Consider the following 17,484-nt stretch of genomic DNA (forward strand, 5'->3'; position numbering starts at 1 on the left):
CTACACGATATCATATACTCGTTTAATCGCTGAAAAATCAGTCATCTTCTTCTTCTCCGAGCTTTTACTACTCCCCGTTGCATCCTCTGCTCTACGTTTACTCGTAATTACATCTCTAACTTCCACATCACGTTTAGTTGCAACAACTTTTTTAACTGCTTTTGCTAAGAAACAGAGGAATTTCCTTGACTCTGCCTCTGATTTCTCCAAATATTCCTTTAAAGACGCGATTCCCTTAACCATATCATCTTGTCTCTCTTTCAACTTCTCGAATTCTGACTTCAACGTAACGTTGAGATCTCTCTGGCTCCTCATCTCTTCCTCTACTCCGTAAAAATAAGTTTCTTGATTAAAATCTCTATGAGCATTCAGATTTTTCATTCGCCTTTTTATGTTACATAACAAGTGTTTTTTCCCTGCTTGAAACCAATACTGTCCATACTCCCATTTCTGAAGTCCAATCTTCTTGAATCCCTAAAGAACCATGAATACGTATAAATAAGATTCGTGCATTGTTGTGTCGATGAAAATGTACATGATGATATCAAGAAAGTAAACGCGATAACTTACATAGTTATTGAGCTGATAAACGAAGCTTGACATATTAGTATGCTTGAAATATTTTGGTAGAACTTCGAAACTAAATCTGTTATGATCCCAAATAACGAAACTAGTACCAGATGAACTCCAACAGATTATAGAGTTCGTATTCGGATCCTCCACCATATCATATGTTTTTGTTACGAAAGGGGCAATGCCTGGTTCGCGTTTTGCACCATCACTAACACCGTGTTTGATTTCTCCAGAAGAAAATTGATTCATATTGTTCATTGCCATGTTTTCTTTTTTATGAAAACTTTGGAAATGTGTTATGTTTGTTCTTTGTACAAAGTTATAAGCAGAAAAAAAGTTGTAACTAACTTTATTTGTTGTTGTTGTACATTACCACAATATTAAATTTGGACCTTTGATGAATAGTCCTATTTGATTCTAATTGACTTGTCCTTAGTAACATGCAAATTGAAACTATTCCTTCTTGTACTAGTGTTACTTGTTTCTTTTAAGTCTAATTTATTTGTTTTCGGGTTTCACTCGATGTTCAATACTCCTATTGGGGCCCAATCAATTTGGATTTCGCCATAATAAGGACTATTAAAGGGGAAACGCTCTTTATCAACATTTTTTTCTTCAATATTTAGGTATGAACATTGATGGAGTCAGAAATTTCACGAAGGGTGTTCAGGAATCGGTCAAGTACATTTTTTGGGGACAAATGAGTGTACCTCCTCTTAAAATATGGAGGAAAAAAAAAATGAAGCTAGAAATTTCACAAATGAGTGTATCTCTTCTTAAAAAGTGAAAAAGGAGCTACTACTAGTGAGATTTGAATACATGAACACAAGTTTTGCGTGTCTTGGCTCTTTCAAGGCATCTTGGTTACAATTTACAACACGTTATTGTCTAAAGGATGTCCAGAATATGTTATTTAACCACTTAGTTTATCATTTTACTTGTATTTACAATATAATTTTCTGACAAAAGGTGTCTAAAGCTCCGCCCCCCTAGGTATGAACTTGAGATTTTTAGTTAATGATGGAAGGATTGATCATATCCATCTCGCCATGACCTACGGTGGTAAAGTACAATTTTGTTTCTAGTGAGAAGGAAAAAAACAAAGAAAAGGCAACTAGGACTAGAATTTACTTTTATTTCTTAATATTAACGTGGAGGTAATGGTCCTTTTCAACAAAAAATGAATAGATAAATAAATTATACTTCTTTTATTTTTGTGCTCTCTGTTAGAATTTCATTGGACTATTTTAAATACAATTGCACATTCTAATTAGATATTTGTGCGTTGCTAAAAAAAACTGATTACGTTGTGATCGAAATTCGAAGGTTACCTCAAATTAATTAATATTTTTTACTAACATTATATATATATTTTTGGTACATTGTAAAGATTAAAAAGGATTATAGTCTCGCAAAAACATCTGCTAAAATAAGAAACTTCATATTCTTGAGTGTATTTTTCCAAATTCTTAATCTTCAACATGTTTGTGCTAATGATCTCTCCAAATGTACTTAATAAAGGCTTTGTTGATATTCAACAAAAATCTACGGTCTTCCATGATAGCTTTAAGAAGATAGTGTAGTATTTCCTCATTCTTAATGACAACAGTCAGTTTCCACTTCTACTTCTTGGTATCCCATTAGTTTAGGTACCAAGACACTCTCTTTTTGTCGTAAATTTCACCTTACTTGACTATTTCAACAACCATTTTTCGTGGCATCTTTAAAGATTCATTCAATAACGATATCTCAAGACTATTTCTTGACACTATCATCCGTGTTCAGTTTTATCACATTCTTTAATCACTAAATTCACAAACACTTTACTTGCTAAGATTGTACATTCATTAACCACTAAACCAACCATCTAAAGAGGTGTAACCACTTCACTCGCTAGGGTTGTGCATTCATTAACTACTAAACCCACACTCTAAAGAGACGTAAACACTCCACTAGCTAGAATTACACATTTTCATTAATCACTAACCACATTCTCTAAAAAAGTAAAAAAATTTCACTCGCTAGGATTGTACATTCATTAACCACTAACTCCATAGTCTAGAGTGGCATAAACACTTCACTTGCTAGAATTGCACATTCATTAACTACTAAAACCCACACTTTATAAAGGCGAAAACACTTCACTCGGACACAACACATTTTCACTAACCCCACACTTCAAAAAGGCATAAAAACTTCACTCGCTAGGATTACACATTTTCATTAACCACTAATCCCACTCTAAAAGCGCATAAAGACTTTCCTCACTAAAATTACACATTCATTAACCACTAATCCCACACTCTAAAAATGCATAAAAACTTCACAGGCTAAGATTGCACATTCATAAAAACTTCATTAGCTAGGATTCCAATCACCAACTCACACGAAAGAGGTCACAGTCGATCACGAGTCATAACGCACTCTACCCGCTCCATAAGCAACAAAAAAGATTCAAAGATGAACAAATTCCAAATGAAAAAAAACAAAAGAAGCAAATCACAACAACCCAATCCATCAATGAAACAGAGTACCAGATTACGAGTTTCCAGAAACTAATCAAAAAACCCTAATTACTCCATTGATGAACACAAACTAAGTACTCAACAATGTCGTCATCAATTTTCACCTGTTTCTTCCTCTGATGTATCGTTGTCATCACTCTCTCCTTCATTTTCATCACGAACAACATCGTCCTCATCAGCAGTCTCATCAAGCTCTCCTTCATGTGCCCAGTCATGTTCAGCACGAACCTCTGCTTCTTCCTCCGGTGTATAATCACCAGTAATATCAAAAATCCTCCGAACAGCATTCACCGATTTGTTCTTAATTTTATCAGCAATCGCCTGGCATAACAGGCTCGTCAAATCAGCAATGTGAAGGAAATTAGCAGCGTATACAAACAGAGACATTTTTTTGATGCTCATCTTAACGAATTCATCATCGAATTCTTTCAGTTCGTCTTCGCTACAACCAGACTTCTCCGCGTGCTTCGTCAGGTAATCGATAATTTTGATAAGGACTTCGCTACTGATGTTCACCAGCGGAATGTCTGTGTAACCGTCCTCTACCATGTTTTTGATGGCTATAGATTGAACGGCGATGGATGCTTCGACCTGAAATTCGTCGTTGTCGGCGGATTTCAAGGTCAGAATCTTGTTCTCCGGCGACGATGATGACGACGCCATTGTTGATCAATTTGGGAGAAATGACAAAACCCTAAAAAGCTCCCCAAAAATGGAGATTTGTATTTATAGTGAGTGATTTTCTTTCACATTTCTAGAATCTTCTCATGAACTTGGAGAAAACAAATTTAGAAGAAAAAAGAATAATTAATAATATGATTAATATGGATATTCATATATTCGTTGAATTTATCCATTTTTTATTCAAATAAAAAATATGAATCGAGTCAAAAAGTTTATTCATTTTCGCCTAACTTATTTCTGACCAATTCATATTTTACTCAATTCACCGTTTGTCACCCCTATCTACACTTAAAAAGGAAAATTAGTTATTCTTCTAATATAAAAAATAAAAAATACACATTCTATATTAGTTTAAAATCCATATATTTTAGATTTAGAAGTCCTTATTAATTTAATTGATAACTACTTCCCATATATTAATAACTAGGTAAATTATTCGTGTTTCGTATGAGAATGAACTCTTTTATTAAGCTTATTACATATGATTATTCAGTAATAACTGTATTTCCAATACATACTCTACATTGTCAATACCATTTTATCTTAAGGCAAAACATTCCTCCGAAATCTTAAAATGTTATATTAGTAACATACGCATAAACTAATGACTATGAAAAAACATACCAGAATCTATAACAATATAATGAAACATAAAGGAAAAAATTGAGTCCACTGAATGCACAATGTCCCATTAAGGATATTATTCCACTCTAATACCCGAGGTTTAAAGGAATAGATCATCTCCGGATAGAACGATTATATTCACCAATGTATTGATACAAATACAATGGTGTAGTAAGTCACTCAACAGGAGCAAAGTACACCAATATTTATTTGTGCAAAAGAAGAAGAAGTTCACAATTTTCGTTGTTTTCAATAAGAGGAAATCCCTCTATTTATAGACAACAAAGTGTAGTGTCAACAAATGTTTATTGTGCTTTATCGGAAATGTCACAACTCTTTAGAAAAGTTACAACCCTTTGGAAAGGTAACAATCTTTCGTAAAAGTCACAACTTCTCATAAAAATAGCAATCCTTCATAAAAGTCACAACGTTTCATGAAAGTAGAAGGCTAGTTTTGAAAATAAATAAATTTAAAAAAGCAATCTTGGTTTATGATGACGCCACATAGGCGGGTCTATGATTCTCTTTTATATATATATGATTAATTCGAGGAAAATTATTTTAACGAAGAACAAAAAGTTTAATCTACATTTTTAAAGGACTTTAATATATGTTTGTATGCGCAGCTTGCGACAATCAATTAATATATATATATATATATATATATATATATATATATATATATATATATATATATATATATATATAGTTTGACGTTTTGATTTATTTATTATCATTGCAAATGACAAATATATTGAATTATGGTCGAGATTTTTTTTCCCTTTCATGTTTAATAATGAAATATCAAATCTTAATTATTTATCAAGATTTAAAATAAATAGTTTATGCGATAAAACGAAAATTAAACTCTATCCCATTGAAACACAATATATACCAAACTATTATCTCATATCAATGCAAAATATTTTTTGTGTAAGCCATTATGCATGCTACAAAAAAGTTATAATATATATAAATGTTAATCTTAATGGACAATATAACCTTTTGATTATCAAAAGAAAAAAATAGGTACTCTAAATTAAAACACGAAATGATTAATAAAAATCCAAAATAGCTAAACCCTACGTAAAACTAAAAACCAAATCATAAATTGTACTAAAACCTAAAAAAATCATAAATAAACTTAATCAAGAGATTCATCAATTTCTTCTCCTTCATGAGCCCACTTATGTTCTTCACGAATCTTTTCTTCTTCTTCTGGAGTATGATCATTCGTAATATTAAATATCTTCCTAATAGCACTCACAGACTTATTCTTAGTTCTATCAGCTATCGCCATACACAACAAATTCATCAAATCGCTAATGTGAAGATAATTTGCAGCCAATACAATTTCAAACATCTTTTGATAGTTCTTATCTTTCACAAAATTCTTATCGAATTCTTTAATTTCTTCTTCGTTTGAATCCGTCTTCTCCGCATGCTTCTTCATGTACTCAATAATTACAATTAGGTTTTCAGTATTCACATTAGGCAATGGGATGAGGGTATAATCGTCCTCAACTATGTTTTTTATCGTTTAGATTGAAATGCAATCGATTCTTCAATCTCAAATTCATCACCATCCGATGATTTTAAGATCAACATTTTTTTCGATGATGATGCCATTGATTTCGAGAGAAATATTAAAAACTTATGTTATCAGAGGTAGAGGTAGAGCGTTTCACTAAACCTTTTCAAACTAAACTTTGTTTTATAGTAATATTTTTTTCTGTTTTAGTTTGGTTAGGAATGAGTTATTTTTGAGTTACAATAGGAAAAATAAATAATGACAAATTGTTTGTTTTAATTAGGGGTGTTCATGGTTTGGATAAAAACCGATTCAAACCGAAAAACCAAATCAAATCGATAAAATAAAACCGAATTTATTTGGGTTTGGTTTGGTTTGGTTTTAGATTTTTGAAAACCGATAGTAATTGGTTTGGTTATGGTTTTATTAAAAAAAACCGAAGAAATAATCGAACCGAACCGATGAATTATATACATATATTTTATTAATATACATACTTAACATATTGTTTTTATAAACAATTTTAAAGATCTTATACATATTTTCATTAAAAATTCTTTATAATTTACTTATTGAAAAGGAAAATGTCCAAGATGAAACATTTATCTTATTGATTTCATGTATATGAGTGTCTATGACAATTTTTTGTGGGACTGAAATGTTAGTCTCTTCCTTCTAGGCCAATATAGTGAATTTTAAAGCTTTATTGATAGTAAATTTAGTGATCGAAAGTTCAGTAATTTAAGTCATTCTAACTATTTTTCGTTTTGAATGGATTGTTGTCACTTTTTTCACATTTTAAATGAATCGTTTCTTTTATTTTTGTGTATGGTTAATAACCGAACCAAACCAAACCGAAACCGATAAATGTATATTATATTTGGTTTGGTTTGGTTTTGATAATTTTAAAACCGATTAAGTTGGTTTGATTTTGGTTTTAACCAATAACCGATCCAAACCAACCCGTGAACACCCCTAGTTTTAATATTTAAGACTTTAAAATCAACTGAAAGTTTAGTTATTAAATATTTCCTTGTTGAACTAAAGTAGAAATTTTTATATTTAGGACTCTAAAACCTAATTTTTAAAAGATTTTATTTTATTTAGATCTTTTCCTATTTAGGACTTAAAAAGTTTTATTTGATTACGTGTCTTTCAAGAATGGGAGTTTTAATGAAATTTTATGTTTTTTGTTTTGTATCTACACTAAATATTTATATCGAATCAATGAATATAAGGCACATATTTTGTATACACACTTTTTATCACTTAATCGTGATTAAATTTGATTTATTAACTTTTAAAGCTACTTGTTTAATTAGATGTGGACACCCATGCAAACACGTGATATTTTTTTTTTATTTCTCACCCGATGTTCATTACCCATATTTCGGGAGCAACACTCTCTAACAAGGATTTTTCCATTACCTAAAATTCAAACTCGAAACCTCAAAGAAGCTGCGTCACACAAATATTTATAAACCAAAGTGTCATAAAGTAGTTGTTTTTTCAAATTTTTGGAACCTTAGCATACATACTAACACTTAGTTTTTTTCTGTTTAATAAGGTATCACATGTTAGTTACAGATAGCTAAACTTCACTGAACTGGAAACATGTATATATGTCACTGAATCATTCAAATATTTCAAACTTTCACAAGTTGAAGTGAGCTTTTGGTCTCCTCAATTCTCACAGTTATATATATCAGGATGCCTCGTTGAAGAGGATCGCGATCACAAGATCAGAAATCGTAACAAGAGTACTACAGAGAAAAAGAGACTGAGAATGACTTCATATACATAGTATTACAGGCAGTACATTAGCAATTAGCATATTCTTGATGGTCAAGCAGCAGTCGGGCGTGGCAATCTCTTTGCGATTTCCTGCAAGCAAAGTCATCAACAAGTGAATATTACCTAGTGTTCGAGTTCAAATGCAGGCCTAGAGAAACATAACGCATAATGGAAGATAAGGATCTATATATTCGACTATAAGTAGTATGCTATACTTTCCGTTCTACTGTTCTCTAGGAGTCGTTTAGTCATGTCAGAGAGTTATATGCCAGTAGGGAATATAAAGAACTACTTGTACTTTTTCTTTTTAGTTTGTATCATATTGATATGAGATTAGTGCTAAATTGAACAAAACTAATCTCCGGGAACTCAAGATCCTCAGAAAACTCTCTTGATCTGACTAAAACTACTTGTGTTGTTCCCTCACTTCACCAAACTCCGACAATAAACAAGGAGGGCAAGAAAAGCAAGAGAAAACTGAAAAGCCCGATGAAGATGACTAAAATGAACAAACGATAGTCTCCCCACAACTGGATTAAGTTCTATCACGCGAAATCCAAATTTAGACAGTTGCAGAACCAATGTAGGTTAATTGCATTGGAATTCTCTAAACTCACCTATATAAAGGTCCCAATTAAATTTACACACCTTAAAAAGTTGACGTTTCGCTTTTGAGAAATGACATGAGGAACATACCTCAAACAGCTGGTTGATATTATCAGCTGTCTTAGCAGATGTTTCTATAAAGAACATACCGTTCTTTTCAGCACAGTCAATTCCATCCTTCAAAAGTAAGTACCACAAAAAGATCAGTATGCCAGAAGTAAATTTCATGTCTAACAGTGCTGGTAAGACGTTGACGATACTCACTTGTGTCGTTACTTCTCTTTTTTCATCGAGATCAGCTTTGTTGCCAACCAGAGCCATGACTATATCAGGGCTCCCATGTTTTTGCAATTCCTACAAAATGGCTCTCATTTAGCAGCTATGATATAGAATATTCTACACAAGACTGAACTTCAAAAACCACAAATCATTTAGCACAAGCCTGTCCGACAGGATGACTAGTCACATGGAAACTGGACATTCATAAAGCATACCCACCTGCTCGGATTGAGATGTAATAGTTATTATTGTCGTGACAGACTGACTCATTTAGAAAATGAAGAAATACCAAATTAATTGGACACCAATCAACAAGAACCGGCAAACGTAATGTTATCCTTCATGCTGATCGACAAGTCTAAGATATGGATATCATGCATATTAATTCATGATAACAGTTGGTGAACTTAACCAACTTGTTGAGCACTGGGAATGGCAAAAATCCTGTTGGGAGCATCGCCCCCAGAAATGGGCCCTACAATGCGCGAATCCAGATTAGTCGGCTCCCATTCGGGTACTGGACACCAGATGGGAAACCAAAAAAAAGTAGGTAAACTTGAAATCCTGTCCCTAAATAAACCTTGAAAGGATCTTCTGGAGGTGTTTATCAATCAATTAGAGCAAGTTAGTTTGTGGCCCCCACCACTGTGGTTCTTGATTCATATCAAAAACACTTGACACACAGGATAATCTACATTGCACATGAACCCCCGGGGAAACTAGCTGGTGAAACTATTCTTTTAGGGGAAACAAATTTAACCGTTCTAGATACAGGGGTATTGACAATTACATTTTTGAGATTCTCATTGATCTTGTTTTAGCTTGTGAATATTCATTGCTTCCATTGAAACAATGAAAAGAGAATCTTAAATAAGTAATGAACTTGAGAAAGAACGATCTTTGACCAAGTTGTTTCATAAATTATGATGCTCTAATGAACTATTATCAACATCTTATTGCAATTTAAATTGCTTCAATGTAAGTATGTTCACAGATCCATCAAAAATCTCTGCTGCATCTGTGAGATACAGAAAGGATTTGGTCAATTTACCCAGGGTGCTTTGACTACAATTACGGCCGAGAAACATAAGCTGGGTGGATTTTCTCTTGCGGTTTTTTGCTTTGGATATACACACAAGTACTTTAGTATCTTTATTATTTCAACTGTCAATACTTTTCATTTCTTCAATATTTTCATCACAGATTTTTTACCCTTGTATTTTTCAAACATATTTTTGAAAAACGCTTTTCTTGAGCCGAGTGTCTATAGAAAACAGTCTCTCTACCCCACACACCCCATCCTCCCCAGCCCCCACTTGTGGGATCACAACAAGTATGTTGTTGTTGTTGTTACTAGTATACACACAAGTACTTGGAAACCTTTTTGATCAAGCACAGGTACTATAAAATTTTGCTATCATATAACTTATGTTTATGAACAAAATATTATATATTTCAAAAAATATTTACTAAGACTTGTTTTGGTTCAACGACTTCTCGTCATTCTTACTGTGGCATTTTTGTTGAAACAATTACTTGACATTTATTCCCCATGTCTTAACACCTGTTAACATCGCCCATCCATGTCCCTGAATCTTACGATTTAAGTGATGATAAATCTGACTTCTAGATCCTCACCCCTTATCAAGTACCCTCACGCGCATCCATGTAAAAGAAAAAAAAGATTACTTTTTGCTTTTAGTAAATGATGATGGAATGACTGAATGACCATATAAGGGGATTGGATTCTTTCATGGATAAACATTCGGCTCTACTCAAACAGAGAAAATCCCCTGCCATATCAAGTCACAAGAAAAGGAGCAATCTCTAAAGATATAAATAAAGCAATCCCCTGCTATGGACAAGTATTGAAAAGGAAGGCAGCAATGGGTAATCATTAACACATTCATAATTCAGCACAGCAGAAAAAACATCCCTTGTCCCCCCTACCCCCTCGAGAAGAGGGGAAGAGAAAGAAAAAAAGAAGTGGATAAATAGAGAATTAAAATGGAATTGTCACTTAACACAAGCCGGCAAGCAAATTATTTCCACAAAAGAAAAAGAAAAGATCGAGAAAAGACAAGAAGAAATGAAAATCAGATCAAATGGCAGACTGCTACATAGTTGCTATCATCTCATGCAAACACGAATATCAAACAAAAGGGACAGAAGACTCTATTCCATTCTTTAAGAGAAATACCTTGACCCAGTATTGTGCTTTGGCAAAAGACTCAGGACTAGTAATATCATACACAACCACTGCAACTGCAGCACCTCGGTAGTATAATGGTGCAAGAGCTGCATACCTGAAACCAAGGCAGACAGCACAACTTGAAGGTCTTCTTTACAATTATTTTTTGTCAACCATTAGGGACTTCTCATTTTTATTCCGAGCCAAGGGTTGGGTCAGCTAATTCACAGGGAATTTCTCGGTTATTGGAAAAAATTACTTAGAGTGAAGAGCAGAAGAAGGAAACTTGGTTTGCAATACCTCTCTTGACCAGCTGTGTCCCATATTTCAAATTTAACTGTAGTTGAGTCCTGCAAGGCTATTGTTTGAGACAGAAAAGAAGCTCCTACAGTCACCTAAAATCATCAAAGCAACAATTATAAATTATCTTTTGAAAAACATGATATACATAGCATACACCAACACAGTTCACTGAAACTGTGAAACACACACCAGAAGGGACAGAAAAAGGTGGGAGGTTGGAACCGAATACGATAGGCAAATGTCACACGATATGACACATTCATTTTACAATAACATACTCATACCTTAGATGTTGGATCAAATTGACCACGTACAAAACGCAGAACTATACAGCTTTTACCAACACCAGAATCACCCAAGAGTACCAGCTGCAAATGAAGTTTGGAGGAAAAGGCAATATCAGTATCACAAATAGGGTGCAAGACCCTTATAAGCACACTTTTGAATGCGTGAAAAAAAAAACATACAAAGCTGCAGGCCACACCTGTGCAGAAAAGTGCATTTAAGAAATCTCTGTAATTCAGGAGAACATATATACTCCAACCAAGAGACTGATTGAACATAAATAGTCATAATCTAAAAGTTCCAGAAGCACCAACCTTCATAAACACGACATACAATACTGGAAGTTTATTCCAGCAAGAACATAGTCGGCTAAAGCCTAGCAGTAGATCAAATTCACACTCTAACTTGACAGACTCTAATCTAGTAAACAATGACATGACCCAACAAATGCTCATTGAGACGTTCCCACCCAATTTCCATAACAGCCATTCAGGCCTATGTCTCCAAGCCACTACACTTTCTAAAGTTTGTCAATAAGACAGTCTGATCATCAAATTAACTTCAGATAGAGATTTAAAAGGTCACTGATGAACATGAAAGAGTATATTCCTATTTGTCGTTTTGATAAGTAAGATTATTATGAGGAATATATTCGCCATTTAGCTCAAACTATTATATTGACTCAAAAATTGACCTTCAACAATATCCAGTTAACCATCTAATTAAACTAGTATCCGTTCCTCATCAGAGATAAGGAATGACAAAAAGAATGAGTGGAAGTCATCATGATAATCAAGAACCTTCGTTCTTTGATGTATATCTATTAGACAGAGTGTGATATTAGAAGAAAATAAACTATGCTTCACATAGAACTGAGGTCCTCAAAGATTGACTATAATGTCTAAGCAAGAAACTGTGTACTAATCAGATTCGTGAGCCTATGAACCAAGAAACCTCACCACTGACAGTTCACTTCTAAATAAACAGTACGAACTGAAAAGGTCACACTCCCTCTCAGGTGCGGGCTTAATTCTTTTTTATGGAAAAGCAATTTGATTTTCTAATGAACAGTGGCAGTGTCTCTTGAACCCACAACTTCCCCATGCTCTAATACCATGGTTGAATTGTGTCAGCCGCCCTACTGAAAAGTTTAAACCGTTGGAGAGAACATATTTTTTTACTTAATCATGTCCTCAATATATGCAACTATAAAATGTGAAATTAAAATATCAAAATGAGAATAAATGTAATTTAAAGTGGAAAACGCAAAAGGCCTAATGAATCTTTTACCAATTGAGGAATTTGCCCTACAAACACTGTAGAAGATGCACAAAGACATGCAGGTTTTCTCCAAGTTCATTCAGGAAATGTCTCTTATTGACCTATCATTGCAGGAAGCCAGATTGACATAGGAAAGAGGAGACGATAGCATAAAAGCTTCTTGAATTGATAGATTCTCAATATCCACATAGCAGGACGAGGCTGTTAGAACAATTTAATTGATTGCGTTTTCTGATCATAAACCAATATTAGTAGAGTGTGGGTTGTGTGGTGAAAAGTGAGCGCTTTGCCGCTTAAAGCGGTGAAGCGAAGCGAAGTGAGGTATAGCGCTTCTTCAGCATGAAGCGAAGCAAGGTTGAAGAAGCGACCTCTTTAGTTGGAGAAGTGTGAAGAGACCAAACCCTGATCTTTTTGAAGTGACGAAGCGGGTGGAAGATGTAATAACTAATACAATGATTAGCAATTGTAGAAAGATCTTTCTGATTATATGGTAATATCTTCACATTAATTAAACTACTTACTTTATCAAAAGATCTATAGTATAAGCAATGTCATATGGACACTAATAGTCTACTACTATCATAATATTCTAGGTATTAGGATCGAAGAAACAACTCCCTCGTCCCAATTTAGGTGACACCATCTGTTGAGCATGGACTTTAAGATACTTAATTGACGAACATACAGTATAGGCAGCTGGAGAAACAACTACTAATGTTATAGTTATATAAACAGTTTGCTGAAACCCATCGCATCAAAATTAAAACTTGATTAGTTAAATGAATTTGAGAACTCTAGAAATTTGTACAAAGTAACATTTGCTAGAATGGTGTCAAACATATCAAATTGTCAAAAATAGAAAGAGTGACATAAATTGGAACATATGGACTAATACTCTGCCATAACATGAAAGGGCTCAGCACAAAGTCTCAAACTTTACCTTCACTTTAAGATTTTTAGGGTCAATTGCTCCACCATTATCAGGATTAAGTCCAGCAGCCCGTCCCGAATTCCTATCTGCATAGACAAAAAGGAAGCATTAAACACAACATTAGCTAGTATAACCTTCCCCATCCTACTCCAACCATAACTCAATAAACAACAACAATAAATACACCTCTATCCCAAACAAGTTACGGTCAGCTATATTCCCCATTTCTTCATTTAAATTCATCTCATATCATCATCATACTAACCACAACTCAGTATAGATACAAAACGATAAGAATAAACATAAATCACAGATACTCCCAACAGTGTGAACTAGTGGTCAATGAAGTAGATTGACAACCCTGAGGTCTCGGGTTCAAATCCCAGCATAGACAAAAAAAAAAAAAAAACACTAAGTGATTTCTTCCCATTTGTTCTCGTCTTAGTGTGAACAAAGTTATCTCGTACCTACCTGTTGCATAGATATCCGTGGAATTAGTCAAGGTGCTCCCAAACCATCCCAGACACCACAGTCAACATCAAAAACAAAATCATGTCCCCTAGTAGTCATGGCATGGTTAAGAACTACGAGGTCTCAGGTTCAAATACTAGTTAATTAATACACATAGTAACCCAATACCCATGTAATTAATCGAGGTACGTGCAAAGTGATCCAAACAGCAATATAATTTCAACAGTCAATAAGAATCAATTAATTCAATTTTTACTCAATTCATATCCAAAATCAAGCAAAAATTTAACAAACCCAGATAAAATAAAAGATTTTTGAACCTAAAAAAAAATACCTGCAGCTGAAGATGCGCAACCCATAACCTAACAAGATCAATCTGCTATATATATAGAAAAAAAATATTTGTAAAATTGTATCAAAATGGTCTGTTAAATCTTTCTGTATATTCTAAGCTTCGAGGGAGAGGAGAGAGAAAGAAGAGAGAGAAACAATTTTTAGAATTTCTATTTCTAAAATGACACGTTTATGTCTCTTTCTTTAACACATTTTTATTTCAATTTATTATCTCAAACTTATTTGAGCCGAGTGTCTATTAAAAATCGTCATTTTACCTCATAAAGATTTTAGAAGATTCGTGTATATTTTACTCTTGGAGAAAATATTACCAATATTGGTAGTGTGGAATGTTATTATTATTGTTATTCGATTGATTGGATATCGAATTTAATAAAAATAATATTTGTATAGCTATAGAAGTTTGAAATTTTAAATTTTAAATATACAATAACGTTTATGTAATAGATCTGAGCATTTCCTTGCTCTAGCCTCTGGGTCATTAGGGTAGAATTCATTTATTTTGACTTTCAACTCGTAAGGGAGTTACATTTTGGGTACTCAAAATTTCATTAGCTATTGTCAATTTTGGATATACTAAACAATGATCCAATTGAACTTTTATCACACTTTAATAAAATAGCGATGATGTGATCAACTCTGAATATGTGGCTCTTCGATAGGGGAAGGACCACGTTAGTCGTTTGAAAGCCCTCTAAAGCTAAAGTTAGGGATTGTTTGGAACTCTTTTATTTTTTTAAGTGAATTGATTTGCTTTAACATTAATGTCTTTAATCCACTAAAAGGATAGATGTTTATTTTTAATTATTTCTTCCGGTTATTTCTTTTTTACTTGTATGCTATACCTTAAAAATTGTATGCGAGTGAAAATAAGAAAATGAAAGAGGATTATTAGATCTCGCTCTCGAATTCAGAACTAGAGCAAAAGATAGTAACGTATATACGTAAATAGTATTAAAAAAATTACACTATTTTACATGTAACTTTCCATAAAATGAAACTAGATAACTTTAGATATATGTTTCATAAAAAGAAACTCATGTTGATACTATGGTATACACATTCGATATTCAATACTCATAGAGGGCTTGATTAATTCAAAAAATTGTCTATGTAAAATCTATTAAAGAGAAAAACGCTTCTTGATAGACAGATGTTTCCCAACACCAATGCTCTATGTGCCACCTTTTGGACCTGTGGTGTCCGTCTATTTTTACTTGTTCAATATACTAATTAAAAGAAATTTCGTAAAATTATTCCTCTATTTATTATTTCTTAAAGGTTCTATCAAATTAAACATTAACAGGTAAAAATGGACGAGGAGGAAAGTAATTGTTTACCAATTTTTGTTGGACCATATAAACCGTTATTTTGCTTTAGTTGTTTCACAGCCTAACCAAATTATTCAAATTCACGAGCTATACAAAATTAGAATTAAGCAGATTGATATATATATATATATATATATATATATATATATATATATATATATAAAGATATTTATATAGAAATAAGGGAAATTAACCTATCGATATGTATAATTTGGCCAAACTTATTTATCAATATGGTCAAAATATATAATATTCATATGTATTATATGTATAGTATGTATATTATATGTATAGTATAGGTATATTATACTTCAATATACATAACCTATATATTTTCTAGATATTGTGTAAGCCAATTCATCCAAACACATTGAACTGTAATTCTAACAATAACATTTTCAATTTAATCTCCCAAATTGAACTCGGAAAAGATAAAATTTACGCAAACTTTACGCCTAGCTTTATGAGGCCAACTTTTCTTCTTTCCCCCCCCCCCCCCCCCCTTACTCTTTAATATTTACTTCTTTTTTTTGCATTGTTCTTGCTCTTCAAATAGTGAAAAAAGTAAAAATTAAAGTGAAAGGAGATGCATTATTTACTTGAAAGGATATAACAAGCTAGTATATATATACTTAATAATATATTAATTTTTTTTTCATTTTGCAACATAAGTATTATACATAACACACTATATATATATATATTTAAAAAGTGAAAGAAATACATGTATATTACATATTTCTATTGTATATTTCATCTATAATTGAAGTAATTTGATCAAACATCATGGTTTATTCACCTTTTTGATTGATGAACAAATTGGTGTACCTAAAGTTTGATCGTTTATGTATCGACTAGGAGCAGACGATCGTCGTATACCCTTTGGTAAACAATCATCCACACCTTGATCACCATGAAAATTTCCTTCTTTTCTTCCATTGATTTTAGGTTTAAATCTTGTTGAAGCTTCATTATATTTGGTAGCAAGAATAGTTGTAGGAGAAAAGAAGATAAGAAAATAAATAATAATAACTAGTATTATGGAAACTGAATTAGGACTTGGCATTTTTTGAGAAGTAATTAATAATAATATAATGTTTGTTTGTTTGTTTGTTTTCTGAGAGGTGAGAAAATGAGAAGAGAAATGGCACTATATATAGAAGTTTTATAATATAATATTTGTTTGACCAATTAATTAGTTTTTTGAAGGTTGTTGAAACTTACTTTTTGGCCAATGGAAGTGAGGAAGCTCGTGTACTGGTACTTTCATTGCTAGTTGGCAAATTTAATTTCATTTTGGAAAAGTCAAATTCCTTAATTTTATGAGCTCATTAGGCAGATATTTTAAATTTGTATTCTGCGAAGTATGAAATTATTTTTAGGAGGCATTTTACTTCTCAAAATTTGAAATTATTCAATGAGATTCTGAATTTAATTGGATCTCAATATATAAGTACTAGACAGTGAACGAGAAACAAAAGAGAAATTAATGTTCTTTCTACCTATATAAACAACTTAGGTAATTAATACTTTCTTGACAGAGCCAACATTATATTGTAGGGACATAAAAATTAAAATTTAAAAACTGAAGTTAAAAAAAAGATAAAATTAAAAACTTGTAATTCAAAATAAGCCATACGTATTTAAGTTTAGTTTCTATATATTGACAATGCAAATAGAATGGTGGAACAAAACTTATAACTTAAGTGTATATCTAGTTT

General features: G+C 32.6%; 3 protein-coding genes and 1 pseudogene across 3 annotated transcripts; all 4 read right to left on the reverse strand.

Annotated features, from left to right (window-relative positions):
• On the reverse strand, positions 1 to 837 carry LOC125836978 (heat stress transcription factor A-6b-like). The gene is made up of 2 exons (XM_049516119.1): positions 571 to 837; positions 1 to 474 (listed from the first exon to the last, which is right to left on the reverse strand). The coding sequence occupies exons 1-2, from the start codon at positions 835 to 837 to the stop codon at positions 1 to 3; spliced, it is 741 nt and encodes a 246-aa protein (XP_049372076.1).
• Positions 838 to 3,078: 2,241 nt separating this feature from the next.
• LOC125837168 (SKP1-like protein 11) lies at positions 3,079 to 3,787 on the reverse strand. Its single transcript, XM_049516311.1, has one exon. It carries the CDS (start codon positions 3,759 to 3,761, stop codon positions 3,192 to 3,194), a length of 570 nt encoding a protein of 189 aa, XP_049372268.1. The 5' UTR covers positions 3,762 to 3,787; the 3' UTR covers positions 3,079 to 3,191.
• Positions 3,788 to 5,550: 1,763 nt separating this feature from the next.
• On the reverse strand, positions 5,551 to 6,035 carry LOC125836979 (SKP1-like protein 11; annotated as a pseudogene).
• Positions 6,036 to 7,554: 1,519 nt separating this feature from the next.
• Positions 7,555 to 14,610, reverse strand: LOC125837060 (ras-related protein RABF1). Its single transcript, XM_049516200.1, has 8 exons — positions 14,413 to 14,610; positions 13,617 to 13,693; positions 11,395 to 11,478; positions 11,108 to 11,202; positions 10,817 to 10,922; positions 8,602 to 8,691; positions 8,428 to 8,514; positions 7,555 to 7,821 (listed from the first exon to the last, which is right to left on the reverse strand). Exons 1-8 carry the CDS (start codon positions 14,435 to 14,437, stop codon positions 7,783 to 7,785), a joined length of 603 nt encoding a protein of 200 aa, XP_049372157.1. The 5' UTR covers positions 14,438 to 14,610; the 3' UTR covers positions 7,555 to 7,782.
• Between the last annotated feature and the right edge of the window lie 2,874 nt (positions 14,611 to 17,484).

The sequence above is a fragment of the Solanum verrucosum genome, unplaced genomic scaffold (genome assembly GCF_900185275.1).
Source record: "Solanum verrucosum unplaced genomic scaffold, falcon-dt-bn FXZP01000165.1, whole genome shotgun sequence".
In the NCBI taxonomy this organism is placed as follows: domain Eukaryota; kingdom Viridiplantae; phylum Streptophyta; class Magnoliopsida; order Solanales; family Solanaceae; genus Solanum; species Solanum verrucosum.

Bases quoted from the DNA above. Each gene is read 5' to 3' on its own strand.
- LOC125836978 (XM_049516119.1), bottom strand. From the start codon at position 837: ATGGCAATGAACAATATGAATCAATTTTCTTCTGGAGAAATCAAACAC. The intron at 475-570 runs GTAAGTTATCGC...ATGGTTCTTTAG, and splicing joins TTTATCAGCTCAATAACTAT to GGATTCAAGAAGATTGGACT.
- LOC125837168 (XM_049516311.1), bottom strand. From the start codon at position 3,761: ATGGCGTCGTCATCATCGTCGCCGGAGAACAAGATTCTGACCTTGAAA.
- LOC125837060 (XM_049516200.1), bottom strand. From the start codon at position 14,437: ATGGGTTGCGCATCTTCAGCTGCAG. The intron at 11,479-13,616 runs GTAAAGTTTGAG...CTTCATTTGCAG, and splicing joins CTAAAAATCTTAAAGTGAAG to CTGGTACTCTTGGGTGATTC. The intron at 8,515-8,601 runs GTGAGTATCGTC...TTACTTTTGAAG, and splicing joins AAAGAGAAGTAACGACACAA to GATGGAATTGACTGTGCTGA.